The following is a 23,300-nucleotide window of genomic DNA, read 5'->3' on the forward strand; positions in this document are numbered from 1 at the left end:
AGTCCTCTGTGTGCGTATTTTATATTAAAGAAGCGTTTCTTCCTAAGATAAAGTTATTTGTAAACATTTTAATGGTCACACGATAGTTGACCGTATTCTTGTTACTGTGATCACTAACATGCACTGTGTGCCAAGCACTGTGTTCAGTACTTTGTATTCTCTATCCAGCCTGATCCCAGAGCGCTATGCTCCAGCACAACCATTGTTTCATGTCCTCACCTACGGCTGAAGTCCAGGCAATCTGCTTCTGAGGCTGCTGGTCCGCTAGTCCTCAAAGCGTTTTTATCTCCTTATCAAACCATTAGCAACGAGGGCCACCACCTCAGGCCCACTGGCCTAGCCAATTCCGTCTACCAGAGCAATGCTAGTACTTGGGACAAAGTGGACGTGGTACCACACTTGCTGCTGGTGTGGCTGTCCTCCAGTTTATCTATTCCTTTCTGGAAATTTCAACCGTATCATCTCACTCTTACTCTCACAATTCTGCCTGAAAAATGTGACTGAAGACAGGCGATTAAGAACCCTGACAAGGTACTTCCATAAGCTTCCTTTTCTTTTTTTCCTTCCCACTATCCCCCAGGCAGGAAGGAGCTGACCTGACGTTCCCTCTTCTTGGCTGGGGGCTTCCCTCTTCGTTCCTTCCAAGGAAGCTCCTCTTCCTTAAGGCAGTAAAACCACATGGTCTAAGAGAGACCAATGGGAATGTCTTCTATGCCATGGAAGGAACGCTATGGTCTGAGTCCTCCAGATGTAGCCCTTGATATGGGACCAGAAGACTATACCAGCAATTGGTAAATATCCCAAACAAAAAAATACATTGCTCTACAAAAATTTATCTTTGTCTTACAAGTACTAGTTTTAGTGTAGAGTGAGTGCCTGTCTCACCTCTCTCCTGACCTGTATTTGTTTTTGTTTTCGTTTTTTAAAATTTTTTTATACAGCAGGTTCTTAGTAGTCATCAGTTTTATACACATCAGTGTATACCTGTCAATCCCAATCGCCCAATTCATCCCCCCACCACCCCCTGGAAAAGTCTTTACATAGGATCAGAATGGCTCCTCCCAAGGAAGGAAGGCACTCGGTTAAAGTGCCTGGCTTGGGGGGGGTGGGTGGGAGGTGTGGGCACTGCTTCCCAGCAGCCCCGGAGGAACTGGATAGGCTCCCTCACAGCTGCTTAGGATTCTAGCTGGTACCTTCCCTTGACGTTTGCCAGTTCCCTCAGCCTTGGTCAGCGAGCACGCTGCAGTGAGAGTGTGAACAACAGAGCGAGGTCACATCTATCTGACACAACTGCCCGGGGTGGGACGGAGGGGCCTGTCTCCTGCCCGAGGTGAGGGGTGCCGGTTCTTGGGGCTGCTCACCATGATTCCTAGAGAGGAGAGGTGAGGTTTCCACTCCTCAGGACCTGGGGGCTGGCCTGCCCGGGTGGGGCGGGGGGAGGGGGACGGTTTCTGGGAGGTGCCTCTGGCCGAGTCAGTTCCCTCCCCCTCTCCCCCTCCCAAGTGCAGCGGCTTCCCTGGGCTCACACTCCAGCCAGAGGCCAGGCTCCGGGTGACCTCCTGCATGGCCGGTGAGGAAGCCACCTGCCCCGGGAAGGGATGGGGCAAAGGCAGGACTCTAGGAGAAGGTCCCCGGTGTACCCAAGTCCCCTTACTGTCACTTGCACACTGCACAGCGTTATTGTCTTACACTTTTTTTTTTAAAGGCCCTTACCCTCCAGTTCCTCGTGGTGCCTGGATAAGAATCACAAAGGATCCCCAAGCAGAGGTCCCCTTAGATACGTGTATGGATGAAAGGCATCTGTCTTGAGCCTTCTCCAGAGCAGGGGAGGACCAGCTCAGCGCCCTCTCTGCACGCTGTCTGGAGCCCTTGGGGAAAGGTGCCGGGAGCAGCACCGCAGCCTGCCCGGCGGCCACTCAGCCCCCAGTACCGACCCAGGCACCCTGGCTCTGCGCCCAAGCTCCACGCAGTCTCCGGGCGGCAAGCTGGAGACCCAGCACCCGGCTGGCCGTGTGGCCCCGCCCCCTCCCCGCCCCTCTTACTTTGTCGGCAGCGGTGAGGCGGGTCCAGGGCTTGTCGGCCCTGCGGTCATAGTCCTGAGCATCGGCCACCTCCACGTAATCGCTGAAGCGGATGAGGATCTTCCGTTCTCTCAGCTCTTCCACTGTGGGCCTCTGGCTGAGCTGCGGGACGGAGAGATGGATGTGGTCAGCCTATGACGTTTAGATGACTTGGTCCATCCGTGAATTTATAGGTGGGAAGGCGAGGTCCAGAGAGGCAGCTGATGCATCACACACACGTGAGGGGCAGGGCCCAGGGGACACAGGGCTCCTGATTCCTGGACTTCTCCAGGGCTCTGTGAGGGAGTTTACTAACTCCTGAGCTGCCTCCAGGCCTATTCAGCCGGACAGCCAGGCTGTCTCTTAATAACACTGCAGCGTCTCGGTCTGTACACGCGGGGTGTCTGTGCATGGGTGTGGGTCTTCCCATGTCTGTCCTACCTTTCCCATCAGGTGACAGAAACCTTACACAACAGTTTTTTTTTTTTTTTGCGGTACGCGGGCCTCTCACTGTTGTGGCCTCTCCCATTGCGGAGCACAGGCTCCGGACGCGCAGGCTCAGCGGCCATGGCTCACGGGCCCAGCCGCTCTGCGGCATATGGGATCTTCCCGGACGGGGGCACGAAGCCGTGTCCCCTGCATCGGCAGGCGGACTCTCAACCACTGCGCCACCAGGGAAGCCCAACACACAACAGTTTTATATTCTCGATTTGTGAATCCACATCTGTGTGTTAAATTTAGTGCTCTCTGCAAGATGGGTTTGTAATACTTTCTGGGTATGTGTCTTAGACACAAAGAAAGTGTATGTGCAAACGGTATGCAAACTCCGGGGTGTGCAGGAATGAGAGTATGTTGATTTATGAGGTCAGGGAGACCCTACCCCTCAATAGCTCAAATGAAAGGCGAGTCCACAAAGGCAGAGCTAGCCCGCGTTGATGCCAAAGAAGACTCGGACCGGCCCTTTGGATAGGTCTGTGGTGAAGGAAGGAAACAAGTGAATTATTCAACCATCTCCCAGTGTTACCCGCTAGCATCCTTCCTTTGTACTTTAACAACATAAGGCTGACATTTCTATTATCTCTTCCTGTCACCAGATTTATTTCTTCTGGAGCAACACAGTTGCTCTCTCTTTAGGATGCTGTCAATTCATGTTCAACCGATGTTAGTTAAAAGCAATTTTTCTCTAAGCCCTAGACTGTATTTAATTCTATCCACAGAAGATGCAGTCAAATAGAATCTTACCACAAAGGCCTACAAAACAAACACACGCAAGTGAATCCAAACCACCCCGGCTGTTTTGACTGTATATCACGCAGCTGCCGTACACCTTGGCTGGTGCCAGAGTGTCCCAGCTTGCCACCAACCGGCCTACGATGGAAGAGCATCATTAGATGACTGCCTGGCTGGTGCCGAGCAGAACGGTGACAGCTACTGCGAGGCTCCGGACAGGACCAAAGCAGCCTGCGGGTCCCCCTTGGCCAAGGGAGGAAAAACCTGGGGCTCAGAGGCCTACTGGGCTGTGGCACTGGTCACCTGTCTAGATGCTGTGTAGCTCCCCCGCTCAGAGTGGCTGCAGTCTGTCCCGAGGTGGCCCTGGTTTTCCCGGGACAGGGCATTTTGGCATCAGCTGTGACCCGTCACAGGAAACCAGAGGTTTCCCATGCTCTATGGTTAGGGGTGCTGTAAACAAAACTGGTGGCCTATCCTGACTCCAAGATGTGAGTGCAGGGCGCTCTGTACTGTCATTAGAGTACGTAGGCATTTACCGTAATACCACAAGGCATGAAGACTTCTACTCCAAGCCCCAGTTTGTGTTTCTAAGGACTTACCAGCTCGCCCTGGGGTGTTAGACAAACAGTACTATTTTCTCAGTATGCCATGACAGGAGAAAGGTTGTTAAAGTCGGAATTTCTAATTTCAATTTCTCACAGTCATGATGTGGATTCTATTAATAGCCTGTCTATGTAGAGTCTGGAGTGAACAGAAACCTAGAGGCTGGCTCTGAAGGTGAGGGGCTGAATTCATGCCTGAATCTGGTGGGGATTGGACACGACCTCTCCAGATCAGTAAGAGACCGGGCCCAAGTGCCACCAGGGAGTGAGTGAGGAGGACGCCGAGTTCTCCTGCCGGGAGAACCACTGCCCGGACTCTGCTGTGAGCCAGGGCTCACACCTCTGGCCACACGGGGCTCAGGAGAGGTGCCTTTGGCTCCTGGATGGCTCTAGCCCTTGGGGTGCGTGAACCCAACTTCCTTGCCTGGACACTAAGGAAATTATCTTTGCAGCCAAAGTTGGTTTTCTGCGGATGCTGGGCTGGAAGAAGGGGTGGGGTGCAGAGGTTGGTAGCGTTATGTTTCCATCTATGGCAGCAATAATATCGTTTGCAACCAATTACTCAACAAAAGGGTACGTTGAGACCCCAATTCCACTATTAATACAACCTGACCCAGGTACATTCCTTCCCTCCTTTCCTTCCTCCCTTCCAGCCATCCTCCCTCCAATACTTCTTCCCATTCATCCATCCAGCCAGTCAGCTAGCGAGTTTTTGGAAGTGGGAAGCAGGCATTTATCCCAAGATAAAGCATGGAAATTTTAGGTTAGTCTCAATTTGGCTGAAGAAAATGCCTGGTCTGTGGCTCTCAGCATCTGCTACTGTGTTTTATTTTTCTCAGTGTCTTAAATAGAATGATACTGAGGAAATCCTCGGGCTGAGTGAAAAGCATCCCCCACCACTGGCTTCTGGTCTTGGTGTGATACAGGCTCCCGAGGAACAGAACGTGCCCAGAGCCAGGAGGCGATATGGATTCCCTACCTGCTGGCACGCTCCACATCTCTGTTCACAAAACCAGATGTGAACGCTGCTTCTGGTCTCTCCCTCATAAACAGTTTATCCCTTCACTCAGGCTCATTATTTCTAACTCCCCAAGCCAGTCCCAGGGGAGGCAAATGCTGAAATTACAAGGCAGTTTTCCTGGGAGAAGGAAAGAGAGGTAACCAGGGGGAGGAAGAGGCAGTTATCGATAGACTTGAGGACCTGCAGAAACCCCACCCCTAGCATTACCCCTCCCAGGGCAGATGGGTGTGGGAGGAGACCCTCTTCTCTCGCCCCGTCCTGCCAAACTATGCAATTAGTCAAGCTTTCCCTTGCAAAATCGAATGCTCTTTTTAAAGAGATGAGAATTAGGTGCATGTCCAGATCTTTCCCTATTACTAGTTTTTAGCAAGAAACCCTACAGTTTAGGAGAATTTTGGGGTCCCAGCAATCAAGTCCAATGAACTTTATGAAAATCTGATTAAACATTTTTTCTGAATGTCTAGACCTTTCTCTATCAGAAACGAGGGGTCATCAGCAGTCTCCCTTTGATAACCTCATCATTTCAAAGACACACTTAGAATAATGCATCTCCCCTGGTCCCCCTCACTACTCAGTCTCAGGAAAAGGGATGCCCTGCGTCCAAAGGCTGGGTGGTCTTAAGGATGTAAGAGTCAGACCTTGACTGGAGTGAGGGCACCTGGATGAAGTGAGGGCCCTTAGCTCTTGTTCGAGTTTCCCACCAGGGGACACCAGCCCGTCAGTGGCTTGTCAGGCCCTTGCTTATCCTACTCCCTTTAATTGGGATGGTGTCTGGCTTGTCACCGTATGTTTGGGATGCTCTAAGGGCAAGAGCGTGTGGAGAAACACAAATCATCACCTGAATAATCGGTACGATATTTCAGGATCTCTGAATTTCTTCCTTTGCATAATATTTCTAGGGAGAAAAATCCATTAACAAACCTTTAGAAAATTAATTTTAATGGGTCTCTTAACTGTCTCTAAGCTTTGAGTATCTTTCTCTCAAGATGGTCACCGTAGGAGGCTGATGAAAAACACTCTAGTCAGACAGAATATAGTAGTACACCTTCTGTGTCATTAATTAAAGCTGTCAACATCCTCCAAGAGGAGCCTCAAATAAGAGTTTATTATCAAAGAGGCCACTCGTAGAATTAGATCCACTTGGGTCTCCATGACATTGCCAAGCCATCTACTTTGGGGGTTAAAAACATATAAAAATTCTAGCTTTCTGACTTTTATCTAAGTGCTTTTCAAACATCTTCATTAGATTTATCAATACTTTTGGCATTTTCCTAATTCAGTAATTCAAATCGGATTTAGCATAATAAACTCAAATAGTTCTTAGGTAACTGTCAGGAAGAGTACCAGCGGAGACAAGGAAAACTCGCACTTTCCCAGGGTCATAGCAAATAACTGATACATCAGAACTTGTGATTTTGATAATGAATTTCCAGTTGCCTCATGGAGTTACAGTGAATTTTTAAAAACAAAATATTCACTGTACCTGCAGATAGAATGCACCTGACATCAAGTTGCTTGGGGGTAGGCCAGTGTCACCAGCCAAAAGGACTGAGGGTCATGAAGCTGAGTGGACCACTGGCCCCTGGAGAGGTCCTGGAGAGTCCAGAGAGCCGCATGCCCTGACACCCAAGGAATGGAACCATTAATGTCACTTCCAATGGGCCGGGCAGCTGCAAGGCCAACACAGGGCACAGCAGGGGAGGGTGGCCCCCTGTCCCGCCCCAGCTCAGCATGGAGAATCGTCTCACCTTCCGAGTTAATCTCCTCTTGATCTCCCGTTTCTCCTCTTGTTCCTCTTGTTCATTCCGAGCTGAAAGAAACATTTAAGACGCTTTAGATTTTGGCAGCAGTGTCGCACAAAGGTGCAAGCTCTGCAGGTTCTAGGCCAAGCAGCTCAGTTTTTTTTTTTTTTTTTGCGGTACGCGGGCCTTTCACTGTTGTGGCCTCTCCCGTTGCGGAGCACAGGCTCCGGACGCGCAGGCTCAGCGGCCATGGCTCACGGGCCCAGCTGCTCCGCGGCATGTGGGATCTTCCCGGACGGGGCACGAACCCGTGTCCCCTGCATCGGCAGGCGGACTCTCAACCACTGCGCCACCAGGGAAGCCCCAAGCAGCTCAGTTTGAAAAGGAGGAGAGAGTTCCCGTCCCCTACCCTGGCCACCCTTTCTGCTTGTGGGGACACTTCCCAAACTGCCTGTACTGTTTCAAATGGGTGGTGAGTGGGTTGACCTTATCTTGTTTTATGTCACACGGGGTTTCAAGTCTGCAGGCCGAAACGCTGGGCCAAGAGGAGGGGCTACGAGGCAAGGAGGTAGGTCCTGAAAGAGTGGGGTACTGTCTGCAGTGACACAGGCACCCGGGGAGAGGTAAGCCTCCCTTCTTTGGACAAGACCTGGGCCTCACGCAGCTCTGCCTCAAGCCTCACAGCGACCGAAGGGGACTCGCTGTGATGTGGCCCTGGTGCCCGGTGCCCTGCGTGGATGGAACAGAAGTCGGGCCCCGCGGGGGCGCCTGCCACCTGCCACAGAAACAAAACGAGGCACGGCTGATGCCAAACGCAAGGCTGGAATTTCAAAACGCTCACCTTTCACAAGCCCTGATTCCATGAATTCTTTGAATCTTCCAAGAAGTCCACAGAGCACGTGTGAGGCCACAGTGTGGGATACAACTGCCTACATTTAGACTTCTAAGGAGCGTCTTAGGAGAGGAGACACCAGAGCTTAAACCTTCTCAGCTCAACATGTGGGGTGACTTAGCATCAGGTGTGTAAAGCGCCGAAGGGAGCAGAGATTCGGAGGACACAGAACGCGGGAGTATCTAAGTAACGCAGTGACCTTGGGTACCTCACTTTCCTCCCAGGCCTTGCGATGGAAGCACGGATCGCAGCATAATACTGTCTAACTTGAAGAAAAACCACGAACCTCAGCCTGGCTCCCATGCCTCTGCTTCCTGTCTACTGCACTGAGGGTGGCATCAGAGAGAGACCACCACTGCCACTTGATTTTGCACCGGCTGCATCAAAAGGGCCCTTGTTCCCTCATTTTGAAGTCACCGTTGGAAATTATGGTTCCATAACTCCATTAACTTGCCGCGCAGTGCGCACTCACCCTTGAGTGGTCTCAGTACAGGACAGGGCTTTAAAACACGGATCCCCTTGTGCCTAGAAGCGGGGTGCCCTCGCCCCTCCTGCCAGCCTGATGGCAGCAACCACAGCCTCAGCTAACTCACACGGCAGGTGGCAACACCTCCCGCCAGAAGGAACGGGCGGTGGCTCAGAGCACAACTCACGTCCTTGAGCGATACCCCCGGGGGCACGGTTTGGCCAGCGTGACTGCCTGTGGTGACCAGGATCTTGGACCTTGGCAGCTCCAGAAATGGCCACATCCTGCCGTGGGCCAAAGTCCCCAGGGGTCCCCGCTGCCCCAAACCCCACGCGAGAGCTCCTTCCTTTGAATTGAAAGGTCCTCCTCCCCCCACCCCGCCCCAGGGTTCCTTTTAAAAATGAGAATTTCTCTTGGATAGAAACCTGTTCAACTAGTCAGCCATCACTATCTTAGTATGAACTAATGTATCAGAGAGAAACTGGGAGGCAGACTGCCAGCCCCAGAAGAAGGGAAGCCCCCAAGAGCTGCATTTGCAGGTGGGAGGGAGGACGGAAGGAAAGGTCTAGAGTGGATGGTGAGCGCCCGGGGGGCAGCTCGAGGGCACTGGGTTGAAATGTACAGACTTGTAGCCATATCAGGGCCAGGAGGGGCCCACGAGACCACCTAGGCTACTGCTCGTGGTTTGGAAATGAGGATAGGAAGGTCCAGGGGGGTTGAGCGGCTGGCCACACACTCCATGGCTAACAGACAGACAAACAGTCCAGCTCCTTTTGCTTGGCTACGCTGCCTCCCGCCCATCCCATTTTGCTCAGGGCCAGCCCTCTCCTCCTCACTGGTTACTGGCCTCAGACTCCACTCGGAGCTGCCTCCTCCTACAGGCCCCCTCCTGAGCTGTGAAGGTCGACATCCTGCCCAGAGCACAGAGCCCTCATCGCCTACAGGTGTTCCTGAGGTCCCTCTGAGGGCTAGGGGCCCCAAGCTACCACCTATGGAATCTATACCTTTAGTTCAAAGCCATTTACAAACCCAGGGTCATGAATTCTCAGGCAGCGGGGACCAAGACAGCCCCACTGGGCAAGTGGGAAGGGAGACCAGGAAAAGCCCTCGAGGTCACGGCCTGCTGCCACCATCAGAGAGTGCACTGTGTGCTCAGATGTGCCCAGGGTCTCACTGGCTGCCCAGTGGAGCCAGTACTGCCCACAGGGCCGGGCGGCCTGGGGTGGAAGTCGGCTTGCAGAGCTCCCCCGCCCAGCTAAGCCACCGCTCTGGGCCGCTCTCCTGCACACTTAGAGATGTGGTTCATCCCTTGACTTACAGCCCAGATGATAATTCTCAGAATACACTGTTTGAGGGTTGTCTTCTGATACCACGAAACATTTCTTGTTTAACAATCACACAAGATTTTAAAAAGAGAAAGAAAAAGCTATTTCGGAAAACAAAATTTCAGAACGCAGGAGGAAAAAAAAAAAAATACCAACAGGAAAAATAAGCTCCTTTCCGGAACGTTCTGAAACTGCGACATGATGACCCTGTTTGAATGTGGTCAAGTGATCCTTCAATTTGCAACTGCTCAAACGGACAAACACGCAAGAGGCAACAACGAGAGGGAACTGTGGGAACAACTTGTAAGCCCCTGGCTCCCCTGAACCTGAGCCCCCAGGCTCACTGGACGCAAGTAACTGTCTCTAAGACCCGAGTGTCCTTCTGGAGGGTGAGAAAAACCTAACTCGAGGGGCCTGCCCGCCGCCTCCCATGGATCTGGGCAGACGAGGCGTGGAAGCTGGTGCCTTCGGGAAGCCAGGTGAGCTGGGGATTCTCTGCCTTCTCTTCCCAAAACCTGTGCCCTCGCCGAGAGGAGTGCTGTCTTCTGAAACCTGAACAATTCCACAGACGTTTTTAGCCCCTTCACATTTAAGAGTTAGGCTGGGGACCCCAGGTACCGTGTGGCCCTGTAAGAAAGTTGTACAGAGATTCCTTCGGCAGGACCACGGATGCGTGTGAGGCACATCTGGGGGAGAAGTTTAAAAGGAGAAGAAGAAAGCCCGTTCACCAGATTTCTGGCTTTAGGAACAAACGGACACCTTCTGATTTTTCTTTCTCTCTAAGGTAGACAATTTATAACGGATCAGCTATCAAGTTGGGGCGGAAAGGGAGACACGCCGGCCAAACGCTTCCCCAACCAGGAACGTCCTCTGAAAGCATTCGAATTCTGTTTCACGGCAAAGTAAACGTAGAAATTTTTAAAGGCACCCCCTTCGTTAGGAACTTCCTAGAGATCTGGGAAATGGGGGAGGTGGCCTCAGGACTGAGGAAGGTCAAGGCTGAAAGGAACGGCCACTGCGAGGCGAGGGCGTGGCCGAAGCCGGAGCAGCGCGGCAGGATGACGGTGGAGGCACAGGGCACGCAGGTGGGTGCCCTGGGGCACGGGTGCTGTGGGTCACGACACCGGCCCCCCCATCACAGCCCTCGCCCGTGACATTCAACAGCAAACCATTGGGCACGGACCCAGTCGCAAGGCCACAACGAGCAAGGCGAGAAAAGCAAAATCAAGAACACTTTCGTTTGGTCGAAGTGGAAATTCCCAGCTACTCACGCAGGGGCCTCACGCGACCGGGGCGTGGGTGTGTGCGTGCGTGCGTGCGTGCGTGCGCGTGCATAGCACAGAAGTTCTGTAAAACTCTGCGTAGCATGTATTTCTCTTTTCTGGAGCAAATCAGAAAGGGATAGACGTGTGGGGAGAAAGGGTCTGAAATTAAACTAAAAATATCTGTTGACCATCTAGAGGGCAGTGTCGGTGAGAGTGTAGCATGATGAAGCGGAGAGGTTTTAGTTTTTAATTGCTGCATATCTCCCCCTAAATTGAGGCATACTGGCTGGTGCCCATGAGATGCTTGGTTTCTTTCAGCATTTTAAAAATAGGTATTTTAAGCACCACATGGACTCTCTGTACTTAGGCAAATATCTCTGTGTCCTGAACCAAACAAGAGGCTCGTCGGCCTTTTCTGTCCACAGACACAGTGACAGCGAGTTTTCTTCAATGACAGCCTGGGCAGCTATACCAGCGGCCAGTTGGAGGAGGCCTGAGAGGAGGCCAGGAAGGATTTCCCCTTGGAAATGCTCTCTTAGACTTTAGGTTTAATGCTCAGAGGGAGGGGGGATTTTATCCCCAGCAGCTGGCTGCAGTGGAAAGTCACACTTTCTGGTCTTCGTTTTCAAATGGCTACTTGCCCTATTTTAGCCATCCGTATCATATTTGCAGTTTTTCAGCCAATCTGGGTTTAAAGGTGACCCCAACTCTCACTTACTAGTAAGTTCTCTCACTCAAACTTTTCAGCTTCTCTGACTTGGCAGCCCGCTGAAGGGCAGGTTCTTGCAGACCCTGAGGTCCTCACGAACCAAGTGCATTCGAATTTGCCTGCTCTGTGGGGATGCTCTCTCAAATGTTCGAACACACAAGGGCGAAGCCTCCGCCACCAGAGAGGGTTTCGATCGTTTCCACACCAGCACACAGGAGAAACCCTGTGGCCTGCCATCAAACAATAACCAAAGCCACCACGAAACAGCAGCGCTCGCCACGGGCTCGGTCACTTACGTTTCAAAATGTTCCTCTGCTCCAACTCCTCTGCAGTCGGCCTCTGGCTCAGTCGCCTGCGGAAGAAATCCAGGAAAAGTTTTTGGACCATATCATAGCCTCCTTGGGTCGTTAATCTCCCCGGCCGTCGCAGATACATGGGGCAGGGTCAGCGGCTGGAGGCCCTGTTCCATCCTGTGCCCTGAAAGACTGGCGCTCACCACCAATGCCTCCTGAGTTCCTCGTTTTCAACCCCAGGAAAGGCACCGACGTGATGTCACGTGGAGCCGAACCCCCTCCCTCCATCGGCCCCTCCCCAGCCCTGCTCCTCCGGGCCTCCAGGCGCATGGACTCTTCTCACAGAAGTCCCTTTCTTTCGTGTGGCCTCCCAACTTCGGGAGCATGGCCTCTGCTTTTCTCCCCCCGGCCCCGAGGCTAGAGCTTGCCTCTTGCCATGTTTGTGCAGACTCAGAACACAAAGAGGCTCACGGCCCCATGGAGACGGGAGAGAGCACGTCTGTCTGCAGAGAACAATAGCTGCTCTTTTGGTCCCCACCCATCGCCACCAGAGCCTTATTAGACACAAGGTGGCAAATGAACAGGAACAGAAATGACACTTGGTGCCGGCACGTAATTTAGCCACAACAAGTGAAACATCACAGCCAAGATGTGAACTTGCTATGGTGCAACAGCAGGGGCCGGGGGCAGACAATGGGCGGCACCAGGTAGGGGCAGAAGTTGCCAGAGAATGGGAAGGGCACCGAAGAGGAGACTACACGTTCTTAGAGATGCTTTGACGGATCTGACTCCAAAGGCAAGGGAAAGGAGCAAAAACAAGTGTGACTACATCATACTAAAAAGCTTCTGCACAGCCAAGGAAATTATCATCAAAACAAAAAGGCAACCTACAGATGGAAGAAGATAATTGCAAACCACATATCTGATAAGGGGTTAAAATACAAGGTATATAAAGTGCTAATACAACTCAACAATAACAAAAAGCAAACAACCCGATTAAGAAATGGGCAGAGGGGCTTCCCTGGTGGCGCAGTGGTTGGGAGTCCGCCTGCCGGTGCAGGGGACATGGGTTCGTGCCCTGGTCCGGGAGGATCCCGCATGCCACGGAGCGGCTGGGCCCGTGAGCCATGGCCGCTGGGCCTGCGCGTCCGGAGCCTGTGCTCCGCGATGGGAGAGGCCGCAGCGGTGAGAGGCCCGCGTAACACAAAAAAAAAAAAAAAAAAAGAAAGAAATGGGCAGAGGATCTAAGTGTCCATAGACAGATGAATGGATAAAGAAGATGTGGCACATACATACAATAGAATATTACTCAGCCATAAAAGGAAATGAAATTGAGTTATTTGTAGTGAGGTGGATGGACCTAGAGTCTGTCATACAGAGTGAAGTAAGTCAGAAAGAGAAAAACAAATACCGTATGCTAACACATATGTATGGAATCTTAAAAAAAAAAAAAGGTCATGAAGAACCTAGGGGCAGGACGGGAATAAAGACGCAGACATAGAGAATGGACTTGAGGACATGGGGAGGGAGAAGGGTAAGCTGGGACGAAGTGAGAGTGGCATGGACATATATACACTACCAGATGTAAAATAGATAGCTAGTGGGAAGCAGCCGCATGGCACAGGGAGATCAGCTCAGTGCTTTGTGACCACCTAGAGGGGTGGGATAGGGAGGGTGGAAGACACAAGAGGGAGGAGGTATGGGGGTATATGTATATGTATAGCTGATTCACTTTGTTATAAAGCAGAAACTAACACACCATTGTAAAGCAATTACACTCCAATAAAGATGTTAAATAAATAAATAAACATAATATGTTGCTTTACAAGAAAAAAAAGGCTAAACAACAACAACAAAAAGAAACTGGCAGAGGATCTGAATAGACATTTTTCCAAAGAAGACACACAGATGGCCAACAGGCACATGAAAAGATGCTCAACATCACTAATCACCAGGGAAACGTAAATCAAAACCACAATGAGATATCACTTCACACGTCAGAATGGCTATCATCAAAGAGACCACACAAAACAAATGTTGGCAAGCATGTGGAGGAAAGGGAGCCCTCGTGCACTGTTGGTGGGAATGTAAACTGGTGCAGCCACTATGGAGAACAGTATGGAGGTTCCTCAAAAAATTAAGACTAGAATTACCATAGGACCCAGCTATTCCACTTCTGGGTATTTATCTGAAGAAGAGGAAACTCCTCATTTGCAAAGATATCTGCACCTCCATGTTCACTACACCATTATATACAATAGCTAAGATATGGAAGCAACCTAAGGGTCCACTGATAGATAAAGAAGATGTGGTACATACACACAATGGAATATTACTCAGCCATGAAAAAGAACGAAATCTCGCCATTTGCAACAACATGGATGGACCTTGAAGGTATTATTCTAAGTGAAATAAGTCACACATAGAAAGACAAATCCCATATGATTTCACTCCTATTAGAATCTAAAAAAACCCCAAAGAAACGAACAAACACAATAAAACAGAAACAAACTCACAGAGGTCAGATCAGTGGTTACCAGAGGGGAAGGGGACCTGGGGGGGGGGTGAAATGGGTGAAGGGGGTCACTGTATGGTGACGGATGGTAACTAGACTTGTGGTGGTGATCACGTTGCAGTGTATACAGCTGTTGAATTATAATGCTGTAGACCTGAAACTTATATTTAAAAAAAAGAAAAAGAGAACCACATGCCCAGATAAAGTTCCAGGAATGATCACACAACGGGCCTCAGCATCACAGAGATGTTTGTGTTTCTGAGGCTCTTGAAAATTATTTAACAATCCTGCAGCTAATTACTCAGCATTCTGCTTCCCCCATTGGGATGAGGTGTGTGTGAGACGAGAAAACTGTGGAAGGAGTTTGAGGCCCCTCTGAGTCCTCCGACGGGACTAAGGGGTAAAAAAGAGTGCCGTCCCGGCAGCAGAGGCTACAGCCCCTCCCGAAACAGTGGCAACTGGCGTGTACTGTTGGCAAGATGTTTACACCATGGACTCTGGAGACCCAGAGTGAAGATAAGAAGTCCACGGAGTTGCCAAGTGTAACTATTTTAAACCCAGTGCTCACTGACAGCTCATTCTGTGATTCCCCAATATCATCACCACTTAGGCTGTAGACAGGGAATGGGCCTCAATGCCAGAGAAAGGAGTTTTGATCAGATACCTGTCTGCAAACCCCTTAGCACCCTGGAAACTGCTGGAAATGGTATTCCAAAGTGTTTTTAAGTCTGTAAGAACATTTTCACGTCTATTCTTCATTTTCTTCTCAAAACATCCCATGAAGGGATTACTTATCCACCCTGATAAGGGCCCTCTGGGTATCTGGAAATTCACAATGCTGGAGGTTCCAAATTTGGGCTCAGCAGTCTTCCTGTCCTTTCTAAAACAGCATTCTCAGACTGTAGGAAGAGACTTGAGATTACACAGCTGGGCAAGCTGGTGTCATAGGTCTGGAATGCAACTCCTGACTCCACTTAGAATGAGTTTCTTAGAGGCTCTGCCTCACCTTTCAATTTATTTTCCCTGAGAAAACTGGTTTCTTTGGTAGGGACGCACAGCCACCTTTCTGGGACCATTTAGTAAAACCCAGGTTTTTACATGAAGCTTGGGTTTGGGGGCCGTATGTTTTGAAGAAGCCCTCCAGATTCAAGGTGGAGTTTGCATCTCAGAAGGTGGGGGGTGGGCAGCGTTTTGGAATCTTATGCCCTGAAGTGTCTGCAGAAGGTTCCCTCACTGGCTTGTGCTAAGCAGCCCGTGGCTCCCACGACCAGAGGCGTTGCCTGGTTCTATTCTGGCCTTTTTCTGTTTTTGTTCTTCTTATGTGACATGTTTGAAGGGGACAAAACAATGCGTGACTGAAATCTAACCAGAGAAAATGCTGCTATTAACTAGGCAGCCTTATCATTAAACACACATGATTTCAAATGAGGCCTTCTATTCACGTTTCACTTCTCTCGAAAGGGTCTGAGGACATCCAGGCTAATCACAGACATAAAATGTAGCTAAGCCCTCCCGAAGGGCACGTATTATAACTAGTTGTTTTGACTTTGAAAATGAGATTCGGTAGGAAAATGATATTGTGGCTTAATGACAAACTGCTAAAACAGCTCAGGAGTTAGGGGACCTGGGTTCCACTCCTGGCTCTGCCCTGAACCCACCTGGACAAGGTATTGGACCCGCTCAGCCCTATGTTTTTTTCTCTGCAAATAATAGGAGTAATTGAATAAGCTAATGCTGATTTAATGCCTAAGAAGTACAGGCGTGGTTCTAAGAACTGCACGCATATTAATTCATTTAATCTTCAGGTCAGCCCCTGGAGGTAGTACTATCAGCATCTCCATTGCACAAAGGGGAAAAGGGAGGCACAGGAAGTTGCATACCTTGCCCCGGGTCACAGAACTAGCACAGGGCAGAGCCAAGACTTAAACCCAGGCACCCGGGCTCTACAGTCTCAACACTCTTAACCACTGTACTAGTTCCCTATTGCTGCTGTAACAACGTACCACAGATATAGTGATTTAAAACAACACAAATTTATTATGGTACAGTTCTGGAGGTCGGAAGTTTGGAATGCGTGTCTGTGGGCTAAAACCAAGGAGTCAACAGAGCTGCACCCCTTCTGGAGGAAGGGAAGAATCTATTCACTTGCCTTCTTCAGCTTCCGGAAGTGCCCTGCCTTCCCTGTGCCTCTTCCAAGCCCGCAGTGTCGTATTTTCCAATCTCGGACTGACTGCAAGCGTTCTTGTGATAACACTGGACCCACCCAGATAATCCAGGATAATCTGTTCAACTCAAGATTCTTAACCACAGCCTCAAAGTCCCTTTTGCTATGAAAGGTTATAGGCTCCTAGGCTTGGGGATTAGGACACGGATGTCTTTGGGAGGGGGAGATATTCTGTCTACCACAACCATAATACCCTACGCGTCAGAGATTGCAAACTGATGTCCAGTGGGTTGCATTTGACTCTGCAAGTTCTTCTCCTTGCTCAGAGGTTACAGTTTTTGCCCCCCTGAATGCCTTTAGAGAGGGTACGTTTGTTCTAGTTAGCCCGGTCCCCAACCCTTGCTCAGATAATACCTGTCCTGCTTTCTTCCTTTCCAATCATTCCTGGCCCTGAGTTTGAGACCCCTGGATAAGATCATCAAGTCGTAAGAATCCCGACTTTTGTTTTCCTTCTTTCATCCACCCATCTACCCAACGCTGACTAAGAACCTCACTGAGGACTGAGCACTGATAGCTCTTAGGAGCTCAAAGCCTAGAGGTGCGCGTTAGTGATGAAAATTTGCAGGTTAAAACTGGAGCTATACTTTTCAGGAGCTGGACTGCAATAGAATGCCCTCGAAACGGCCGGCAACTTGGACGTGATTTAGACCCTCATGGCAGTTTAGAAGACGCTACAGACTCTCTCAGTGTCTCAGCTTGGCTAGCGAGAGGGTCAGCCAAAACCAGATCAGCAGATGTGTGCGAGGCGGGCTGGGCGCCAGGCAAAATTGTGAAGGGGATCATGTTTTTGTCAGGGTTCTGTCTCCTGGACCCTTCCCCTCTCAGGTTCTTGGAATTACATCATAACTCTTTCTATGTCATTCCTGTCAAGACCGGTTCTTAAAACAGATGCTATATACTTAGCCACATTCAAATGTAAATTCATTCATTCGTTTCACGAATTATTTATTGAGTGCCGGCTCTGTGCTGGGTATCGGGGTCCAGTGATGAGCGGAAACAGATCAAGGTCCTGCCCTTCGGGAACTTAGAGACTGGAAGGGGCTGGGAGAGGCAGTCATTAATCACATAGTGACGGGGATAAATTAGGAGTTTGGGATTAACATATGCACAGTACTATACATAAAACAGATAACCAACAGGGACCTACTGTATAGCACAGGGAACTATACTCAACATCCTGTAATAACCTATAATGGAAAAGAATCTAAAAAAAGAATATATATGTGTATAACGGAATCATTTTGCTGTGTACCTGAAACTAACACAATATTGTAATTCAACTATATTTCTTTTTTTTAATTTTTTAGTTTATATTGGAGTACAGTTGATTTACAATGTTGTGTTAGTTTCAATGTTAGTTAGTACAGAAAAGTGGTTCAGTTATACATATACATATATCTATTCTTTCTCAGATTCTTTTCCCATATAGGTTATTACAGAACATTGAGTAGAGTTCCCTGTACTATACGGTAGGTCCTTGTTGATTATCTATTTCAACTATATTTCAATGAAAATTTTTAAAAACTACCAAAAAAATTTAAAAAAATTCACATGGTCATAGAAAGAAGTATAAAACTCTAGTAAGAGGTTCCATGGTGAGGCATCTGGGGCAGTGATACTGGGACCTGACAAGATTAGGAGGTCAGGAAAGGCTTCCCAGAGGAAGTGATACTGTGTCTGGGCGCAGACCTGGAGGATGGAGGAAGCCAGGTTCCTGGAATGGACAAAGCAAGGGGAAGAAGGATGGTGGGAAACAAGCCAGGAGCCAGGCCATGTGCCCATGGAGGCTATGTTAAGGAATCTGATCTCCCAAGGAGCAATGTGAAGCCACTGAAGACCTTACATTTAAGGATACGAGAGGGGAGGAACAAATGAACATTTCAGCTTTACAACAGATCACATTGTCTGTTGTACAGAGAATGGGTTGGGAGACGCGAGAGGCAGTTTAAACAGGAGCCTCGGAAGCTACTGCACACCTGGTAGAGGATGACGGACACCTGGGCTAGGCTATGATGGTCGATGTGCAAGCTCTTAGGGAGTCCAGCCGACAGACCATGGAGACACAGCGCCTACGGACAGAGGGGGAAGGAGGAGGTATATTGGATATCTCTTAGGTTCCATAACTTACGCAGCTGGACAGATGGTTATATGCTACTCACCCAGAAGGCGGGAAACACTGGAAGGGAACTGGGGCATTTTGGGGGAGGACAAGGGAAGGGTGGAAGGGAACCATGAGTCTGAGTTTAGATCTGTTGAGTCAGAGTGATTGTGCGATGTCAAAGTGGACGCATCCAGTAGGCAGCTGGATATACAGAGCTCGGTGGAGAGGAGATGGCTAGGCCAGTGACAGAAATCTGTGGCTAGTTTGCAATTAGATAATATTTGAAGTCAGGGGTAAGGAGAGAGCATAGAAGGAGAAGAGGAGAGGGCTTAGGATGGAGCCTTACAAAATTCCAATATTTAATTCTCAGACTAAGGAAGACACACCTGCCAGGGAGTTAGAGGAGGGGCAGGGCACGGAGACAGGATGAAAATTAGAACATGGCATCCTGGAGGCAGAGGAAGACGCGCGCGGCCAGTGAAGTGGGCAGATGAGGTCCGGAAAGACTGCCCACTGGGTTTGGCACCGGGGAGGTTCTTAGCGAGCTCACCTAGAACTCTTTCAGGGGGTGGTGGGGACAGAAGCCAGGCTGCAGTGGGTTGAGAACAGAGGTGAGAAAATGGACACAACAAGTATGAAGGCCTCCTCCGTGAAACCTGGTTTTGAAGGGACCAGAGAGTTGGAGGTGAAGGAGGCTCAGGTGAGGTTTATAGTTTTTTAATGGGAAGAGACTGACATGTCTAACAGAAAGAACCCAGATTAAGTGGTGGTGGTGACGGTGAGAAGCTAAATATGTAAGGAGGGCGGAGGCTCCACGGACAGTGCAGGAGTCCTGAGAAGGCAGGAAGGGTTGGGGTTTTAAGGGCGGAGAAGACCTTATCTTTCAACTGGAGGAGGGACAGCCCTTCACCGTGACAGGAGGCTGCAGGAGAAAGAGCGCCATATGGAGGTTTGTATGTTTGGTATCGGAAGAAAAAAGGGTGCTCCCAACTGATGGCTTTTACTTATTCTTTCAAGTTGGACTGTAATAAAGATGACTTACACTAGTTTAAAATATTACCTTTCCTTGAGGGGTCTGTCTTTGAACAGAGCCAAGTTCACGAAGCAAACGGATAAAGCTCTAGCTTCAGTCACCAGAATTTTAGGGGCGCGCCCGGGGCAGCCTGCCATCTTCACCAGGTGAAGCAGCCATCTGCTTGGTTCCTTTTGTTTGTTTTTTTGTTTTTGCATTACGCGGGCCTCTCACTGTTGTGGCCTCTCCCGTCGCGGAGCACAGGCTCCGGACGCGCAGGCTCAGCGGCCATGGCCCACGGGCCCAGCCGCTCCGCGGCATGTGGGATCCTCCCGGACCGGGGCACGAACCCGTGTCCCCTGCATCGGCAGGCGGACTCTCAACCACTGCACCACCAGGAAAGCCCTGCTTGGTTCCTTTTAAGATCTACCTTGTGTGCAAGCTTTGGTTAATAGAAAGCTGAGCAGAAGGGCACGATGACCGTATTAATGAAATGGGCAGTTTTATGAATAATCCCGAGGAGCTAATAATTCCGAGAAGAAAAGCAGAGATGCCTTCTGAATGCACTGAATCTCGTACGCTATCCTTACCTTGACAGTAGATTTAAGTAATTGTATCTGATTTAGACTAACATTAAATTAAAATTTTTCCTGATTAGATATTTAGACATGACCATTCACATGCTAGATGACACAGGAAACTCCTTTTTTGGGAGCTAAGCATTTATATAGAGTGAATTACCCGAAAGTAAAGGTTTAATGTCCTTTCAAGTGATGTGTTTAACTAGTTCTGCTATTATATATGTGACCCTGGTTTACACAACATCTCTGAGCAGCAAAATCGTTTGCACGCCTCAAATGATTTCTCCTTTACCGTGGATCACGGCTAAGTGATTTCCACTCACCGTGAACTGAAAATCACTGACTCCCATTTAAGTGCCACTTGCCATCCACGGCCACACATGAGCCTTTTATTTTCTTTCAAAATGTAAGAATGGATCTTATTCATCAGTCTGAACAACTCCATCGACACCACTGACCATAAGAGAAAAGCAAACAAGCTAACATTCTTCTGTGAAACCAACCAACCAACCCCAAACAAATGGCACTCAGGTGTTGGCCTTGGAAGGAGGAGACTGCTAGCAAATGCAGCAGGAAGATGCTTTAAATATATGCAGAGCAGCGGAGAGCTGTCTTCGAGCATTACAGCATCTCCCCAGAGAAGTGACATGACCCTTGTAGGTTTTGCTGGTTTGACTTGACGCCGACAAGGCTTCGTTCTGCAGCACGGATCTAATGAGCCTTCTCCAGGCTTCGGAACAGCAAGGTCACCGCTTTCACTAGTATTTACAACTGCTTATGGTTTGGAGGGCCCTGATTTCAAAGTCTGGATCTCTGAAGCTGTATCTGCGTTTCAGGAAAAAAGAAAAGCAGAATTGACTTCGGTTTGTTTGCTGCATCTCAGAGGGAGGTAACTGCCTTTTCAGACAGTTGTAAAGAGAAAAGGCAAAGGTGCTTGTGGAGATTGACAGAAAGCCAGGTCCTCTTTCCTAAGGCAGGAGAAGATGGGGGTTCCCCCCCATCTTAGACAAGCACGCTGGGGCCAGGTAAAGGGGGGAAGCACTGAATTCCATCCCCTGTACCTCCTTTGGCATCTTTCCCTAGGACCTGTCAGTGCCATGAAGCCTGGGGCATTTCTGTCTGGTCCTGGTCATCACTACATCGCCAGTTCCTAGGAGACCACCGAGACCATCACAGGTGCTCATTTAGTAATTATCTAACCCAGATCCTACGAGTTCTGATGCCACACATGTTCCCTGGATGACGTCATCAACACTCACGACTTCAGTTAGCATCTGCATGCCAGTGACTCCGGATTCCATATCCCTAATCGTACTTTTGAGTTCCAGACACCTTTCCAACTGCCGTCTTAGATTCCTATAGGCCATCAAACTTAAAGGGTCCCAAAGGAATTAATTTACCTTCTTCCCCTCCTGTGAAGGTAGTTTTGCCAACTGGACACATTATTTTGTCTACCAATAATATTCTGACCCCCAGGGAGCTGCCCAGGAAACTGGGAATTATCCCCTCTGTACTTCACCCCCGGGGGTCACTCAACCACCAAGTCCCAACCATCTTTCCTTCCATCCCATCACCACCTCCTCCAGAAAGCAGGCCTCCAGCATCTCCCCCATGCTGCCACCCTATCCTCTTCCACCCCAGACAGAATGGTCTTTCTAAGGGGCACATCTGATCCCTCCACTCCCGGCTTGAAAGCTATGCACACCTTCCCGATGCCTGCAGGGAGGAGTCAAAATACCCAAATGTCCTCTAAGGTTCTTTGTGATCTGGCCGCCTGCCAAGCATCACCCCGCCCTATTCTTTAGTCGTACCCACCTCCTCTTGGTTCCTTCCAGATTTGCATGCCCTTCCTTACATCTAAATATCCTTTCTCTTCCTCTTTATCTGGCGAACTGACAATAATCCCCAAGATTGCAGCTTAAACCTCAAATATCACTTCCTCTGTTCAGCCTTTGGTTAAGGTGCTTTCACAGTCTATGACAATAGTCCTGTGTCTCTTGTATCCTGGTGCTTCTTATTCTTCCTACTGCTCATCTCGTCCACTGGAGCCCAGAGCTGAAGCTTTGTGAGGTGCGGCCATGTCTGCCCCATCCACCACCAGGGCTGCTTCATGAGTGTACGACCTGGGCAGTTGCAGAGAAACCCCCCACTCAGAAGGGTCCCGTGCCTGGAGCTGAATGTTCTTGAGGTCTCAACCGCCCATCACAATCTGGCTTCTGTCCACACCACTCTATTGTGCTGGTTTTCAACCAGGGAAAACTGTGCCCCCCAGGGTGCATTTGGAAATGTCTGGGGACAGTTTTGGTTGTCATGATGGGGGAGGATGCCTTTTCTGATTCTACCAGGCACAACTGGTCACTCCCTCTGCTGCGTCCTTCCATCTTGAGCATGCCTCATCCACCACACTGATAACATCCACTTACACAAAGACCTCCTCAATTAGACCGCGAATGCTTCAAAGGCACAAGTTATGTCTTATTTACCTCTGTGCTTCTAGACTTAGTAGAGCGCCTGGCGCGTGGAAGGGACAAGTCATAATACTGTAGCCTTGCTGTGCCATGGGGATGACCAGAACCCCTTGCTCCCGGAGGGGCTCCTCGGGGAAGTTGGGCAGCACTTTGCTTTTACACCTCAGTACTCTGACCTCTACCTTTCTTCTCTGTAAATGAGGCAGCGTGACTTTTTTTTTTTTTTTTTTTGCAGTACGCGGGCCTCTCACCGCTGTGGCCTCTCCCATTGCAGAGCACAGGCTCCGGACGCGCAGGCTCAGCGGCCATGGCTCACGGGCCCAGCTGCTCCGCGGCATGTGGGATCTTCCCGGACCGGGGCATGAACCCGTGTCCCCTGCATCAGCAGGCGGACTCTCAACCACTGCGCCACCAGAGAAGCCCGATTTCCAGGAATCTGAGTCCATAATTTTCCCCTTTTTTCCCCTCCTCCTCATTCCCCTCAAGCTGTTAACAAATAGCCCGGCTACAGCATAAGAAAGAGCACAGGCTGGGGAAAATGCACTGGGATTTGGAGCCCTGCCCTCCTGGCCTATGTCCACCATTAGCCAGAAGGCCCCCTGGGTACATCACAGTGCTTTACCTCTCCCTGCACCCGAGTTTCGCCAAATGACAAACAGCCATAACAACAATCTGAGAGAACTGAATGAGAAGAAGATGTGAAAGTCCCCTTTAAGATTAAGTATAAAGCATGAAATATTATTTCTGGTAACTTGAAAAAAAGTCTCTCACCTCAACTAGCTAAACACGTTACT

The 23,300-nt window shown here is 49.7% G+C and overlaps 1 protein-coding gene and 1 long non-coding RNA gene across 15 annotated transcripts in view; one reads left to right on the top strand and one right to left on the bottom strand.

Moving 5' to 3' along the window:
* The window catches only part of LOC125965553 (uncharacterized), a 943,317-nt gene that overhangs the window by 23,390 nt on the left and 896,627 nt on the right, over nt 1-23,300 (top strand). The gene's annotated exons all lie outside the window — the stretch shown is intronic.
* The window catches only part of PHACTR1 (phosphatase and actin regulator 1), a 548,258-nt gene that overhangs the window by 4,452 nt on the left and 520,506 nt on the right, over nt 1-23,300 (bottom strand). For 13 of the 14 annotated variants that reach the window (XM_033434884.2, XM_033434879.2, XM_033434878.2 and 10 more), the window contains 3 exons: nt 11,609-11,664; nt 6,662-6,723; nt 2,043-2,183 (listed from right to left, as the gene is read on the bottom strand). In XM_033434884.2, coding sequence (XP_033290775.1) covers nt 2,043-2,183; nt 6,662-6,723; nt 11,609-11,664 — 259 coding nt within the window. Of the gene's footprint in view, nt 1-2,042; nt 2,184-6,661; nt 6,724-11,600; nt 11,665-23,300 lie in introns of those variants that run through there. The other variant, XM_049715613.1, reaches the window with a different exon arrangement.

The sequence above is a fragment of the Orcinus orca genome, chromosome 10, assembly GCF_937001465.1.
Source record: "Orcinus orca chromosome 10, mOrcOrc1.1, whole genome shotgun sequence".
NCBI classification, from domain to species: Eukaryota; Metazoa; Chordata; class Mammalia; order Artiodactyla; family Delphinidae; genus Orcinus; species Orcinus orca.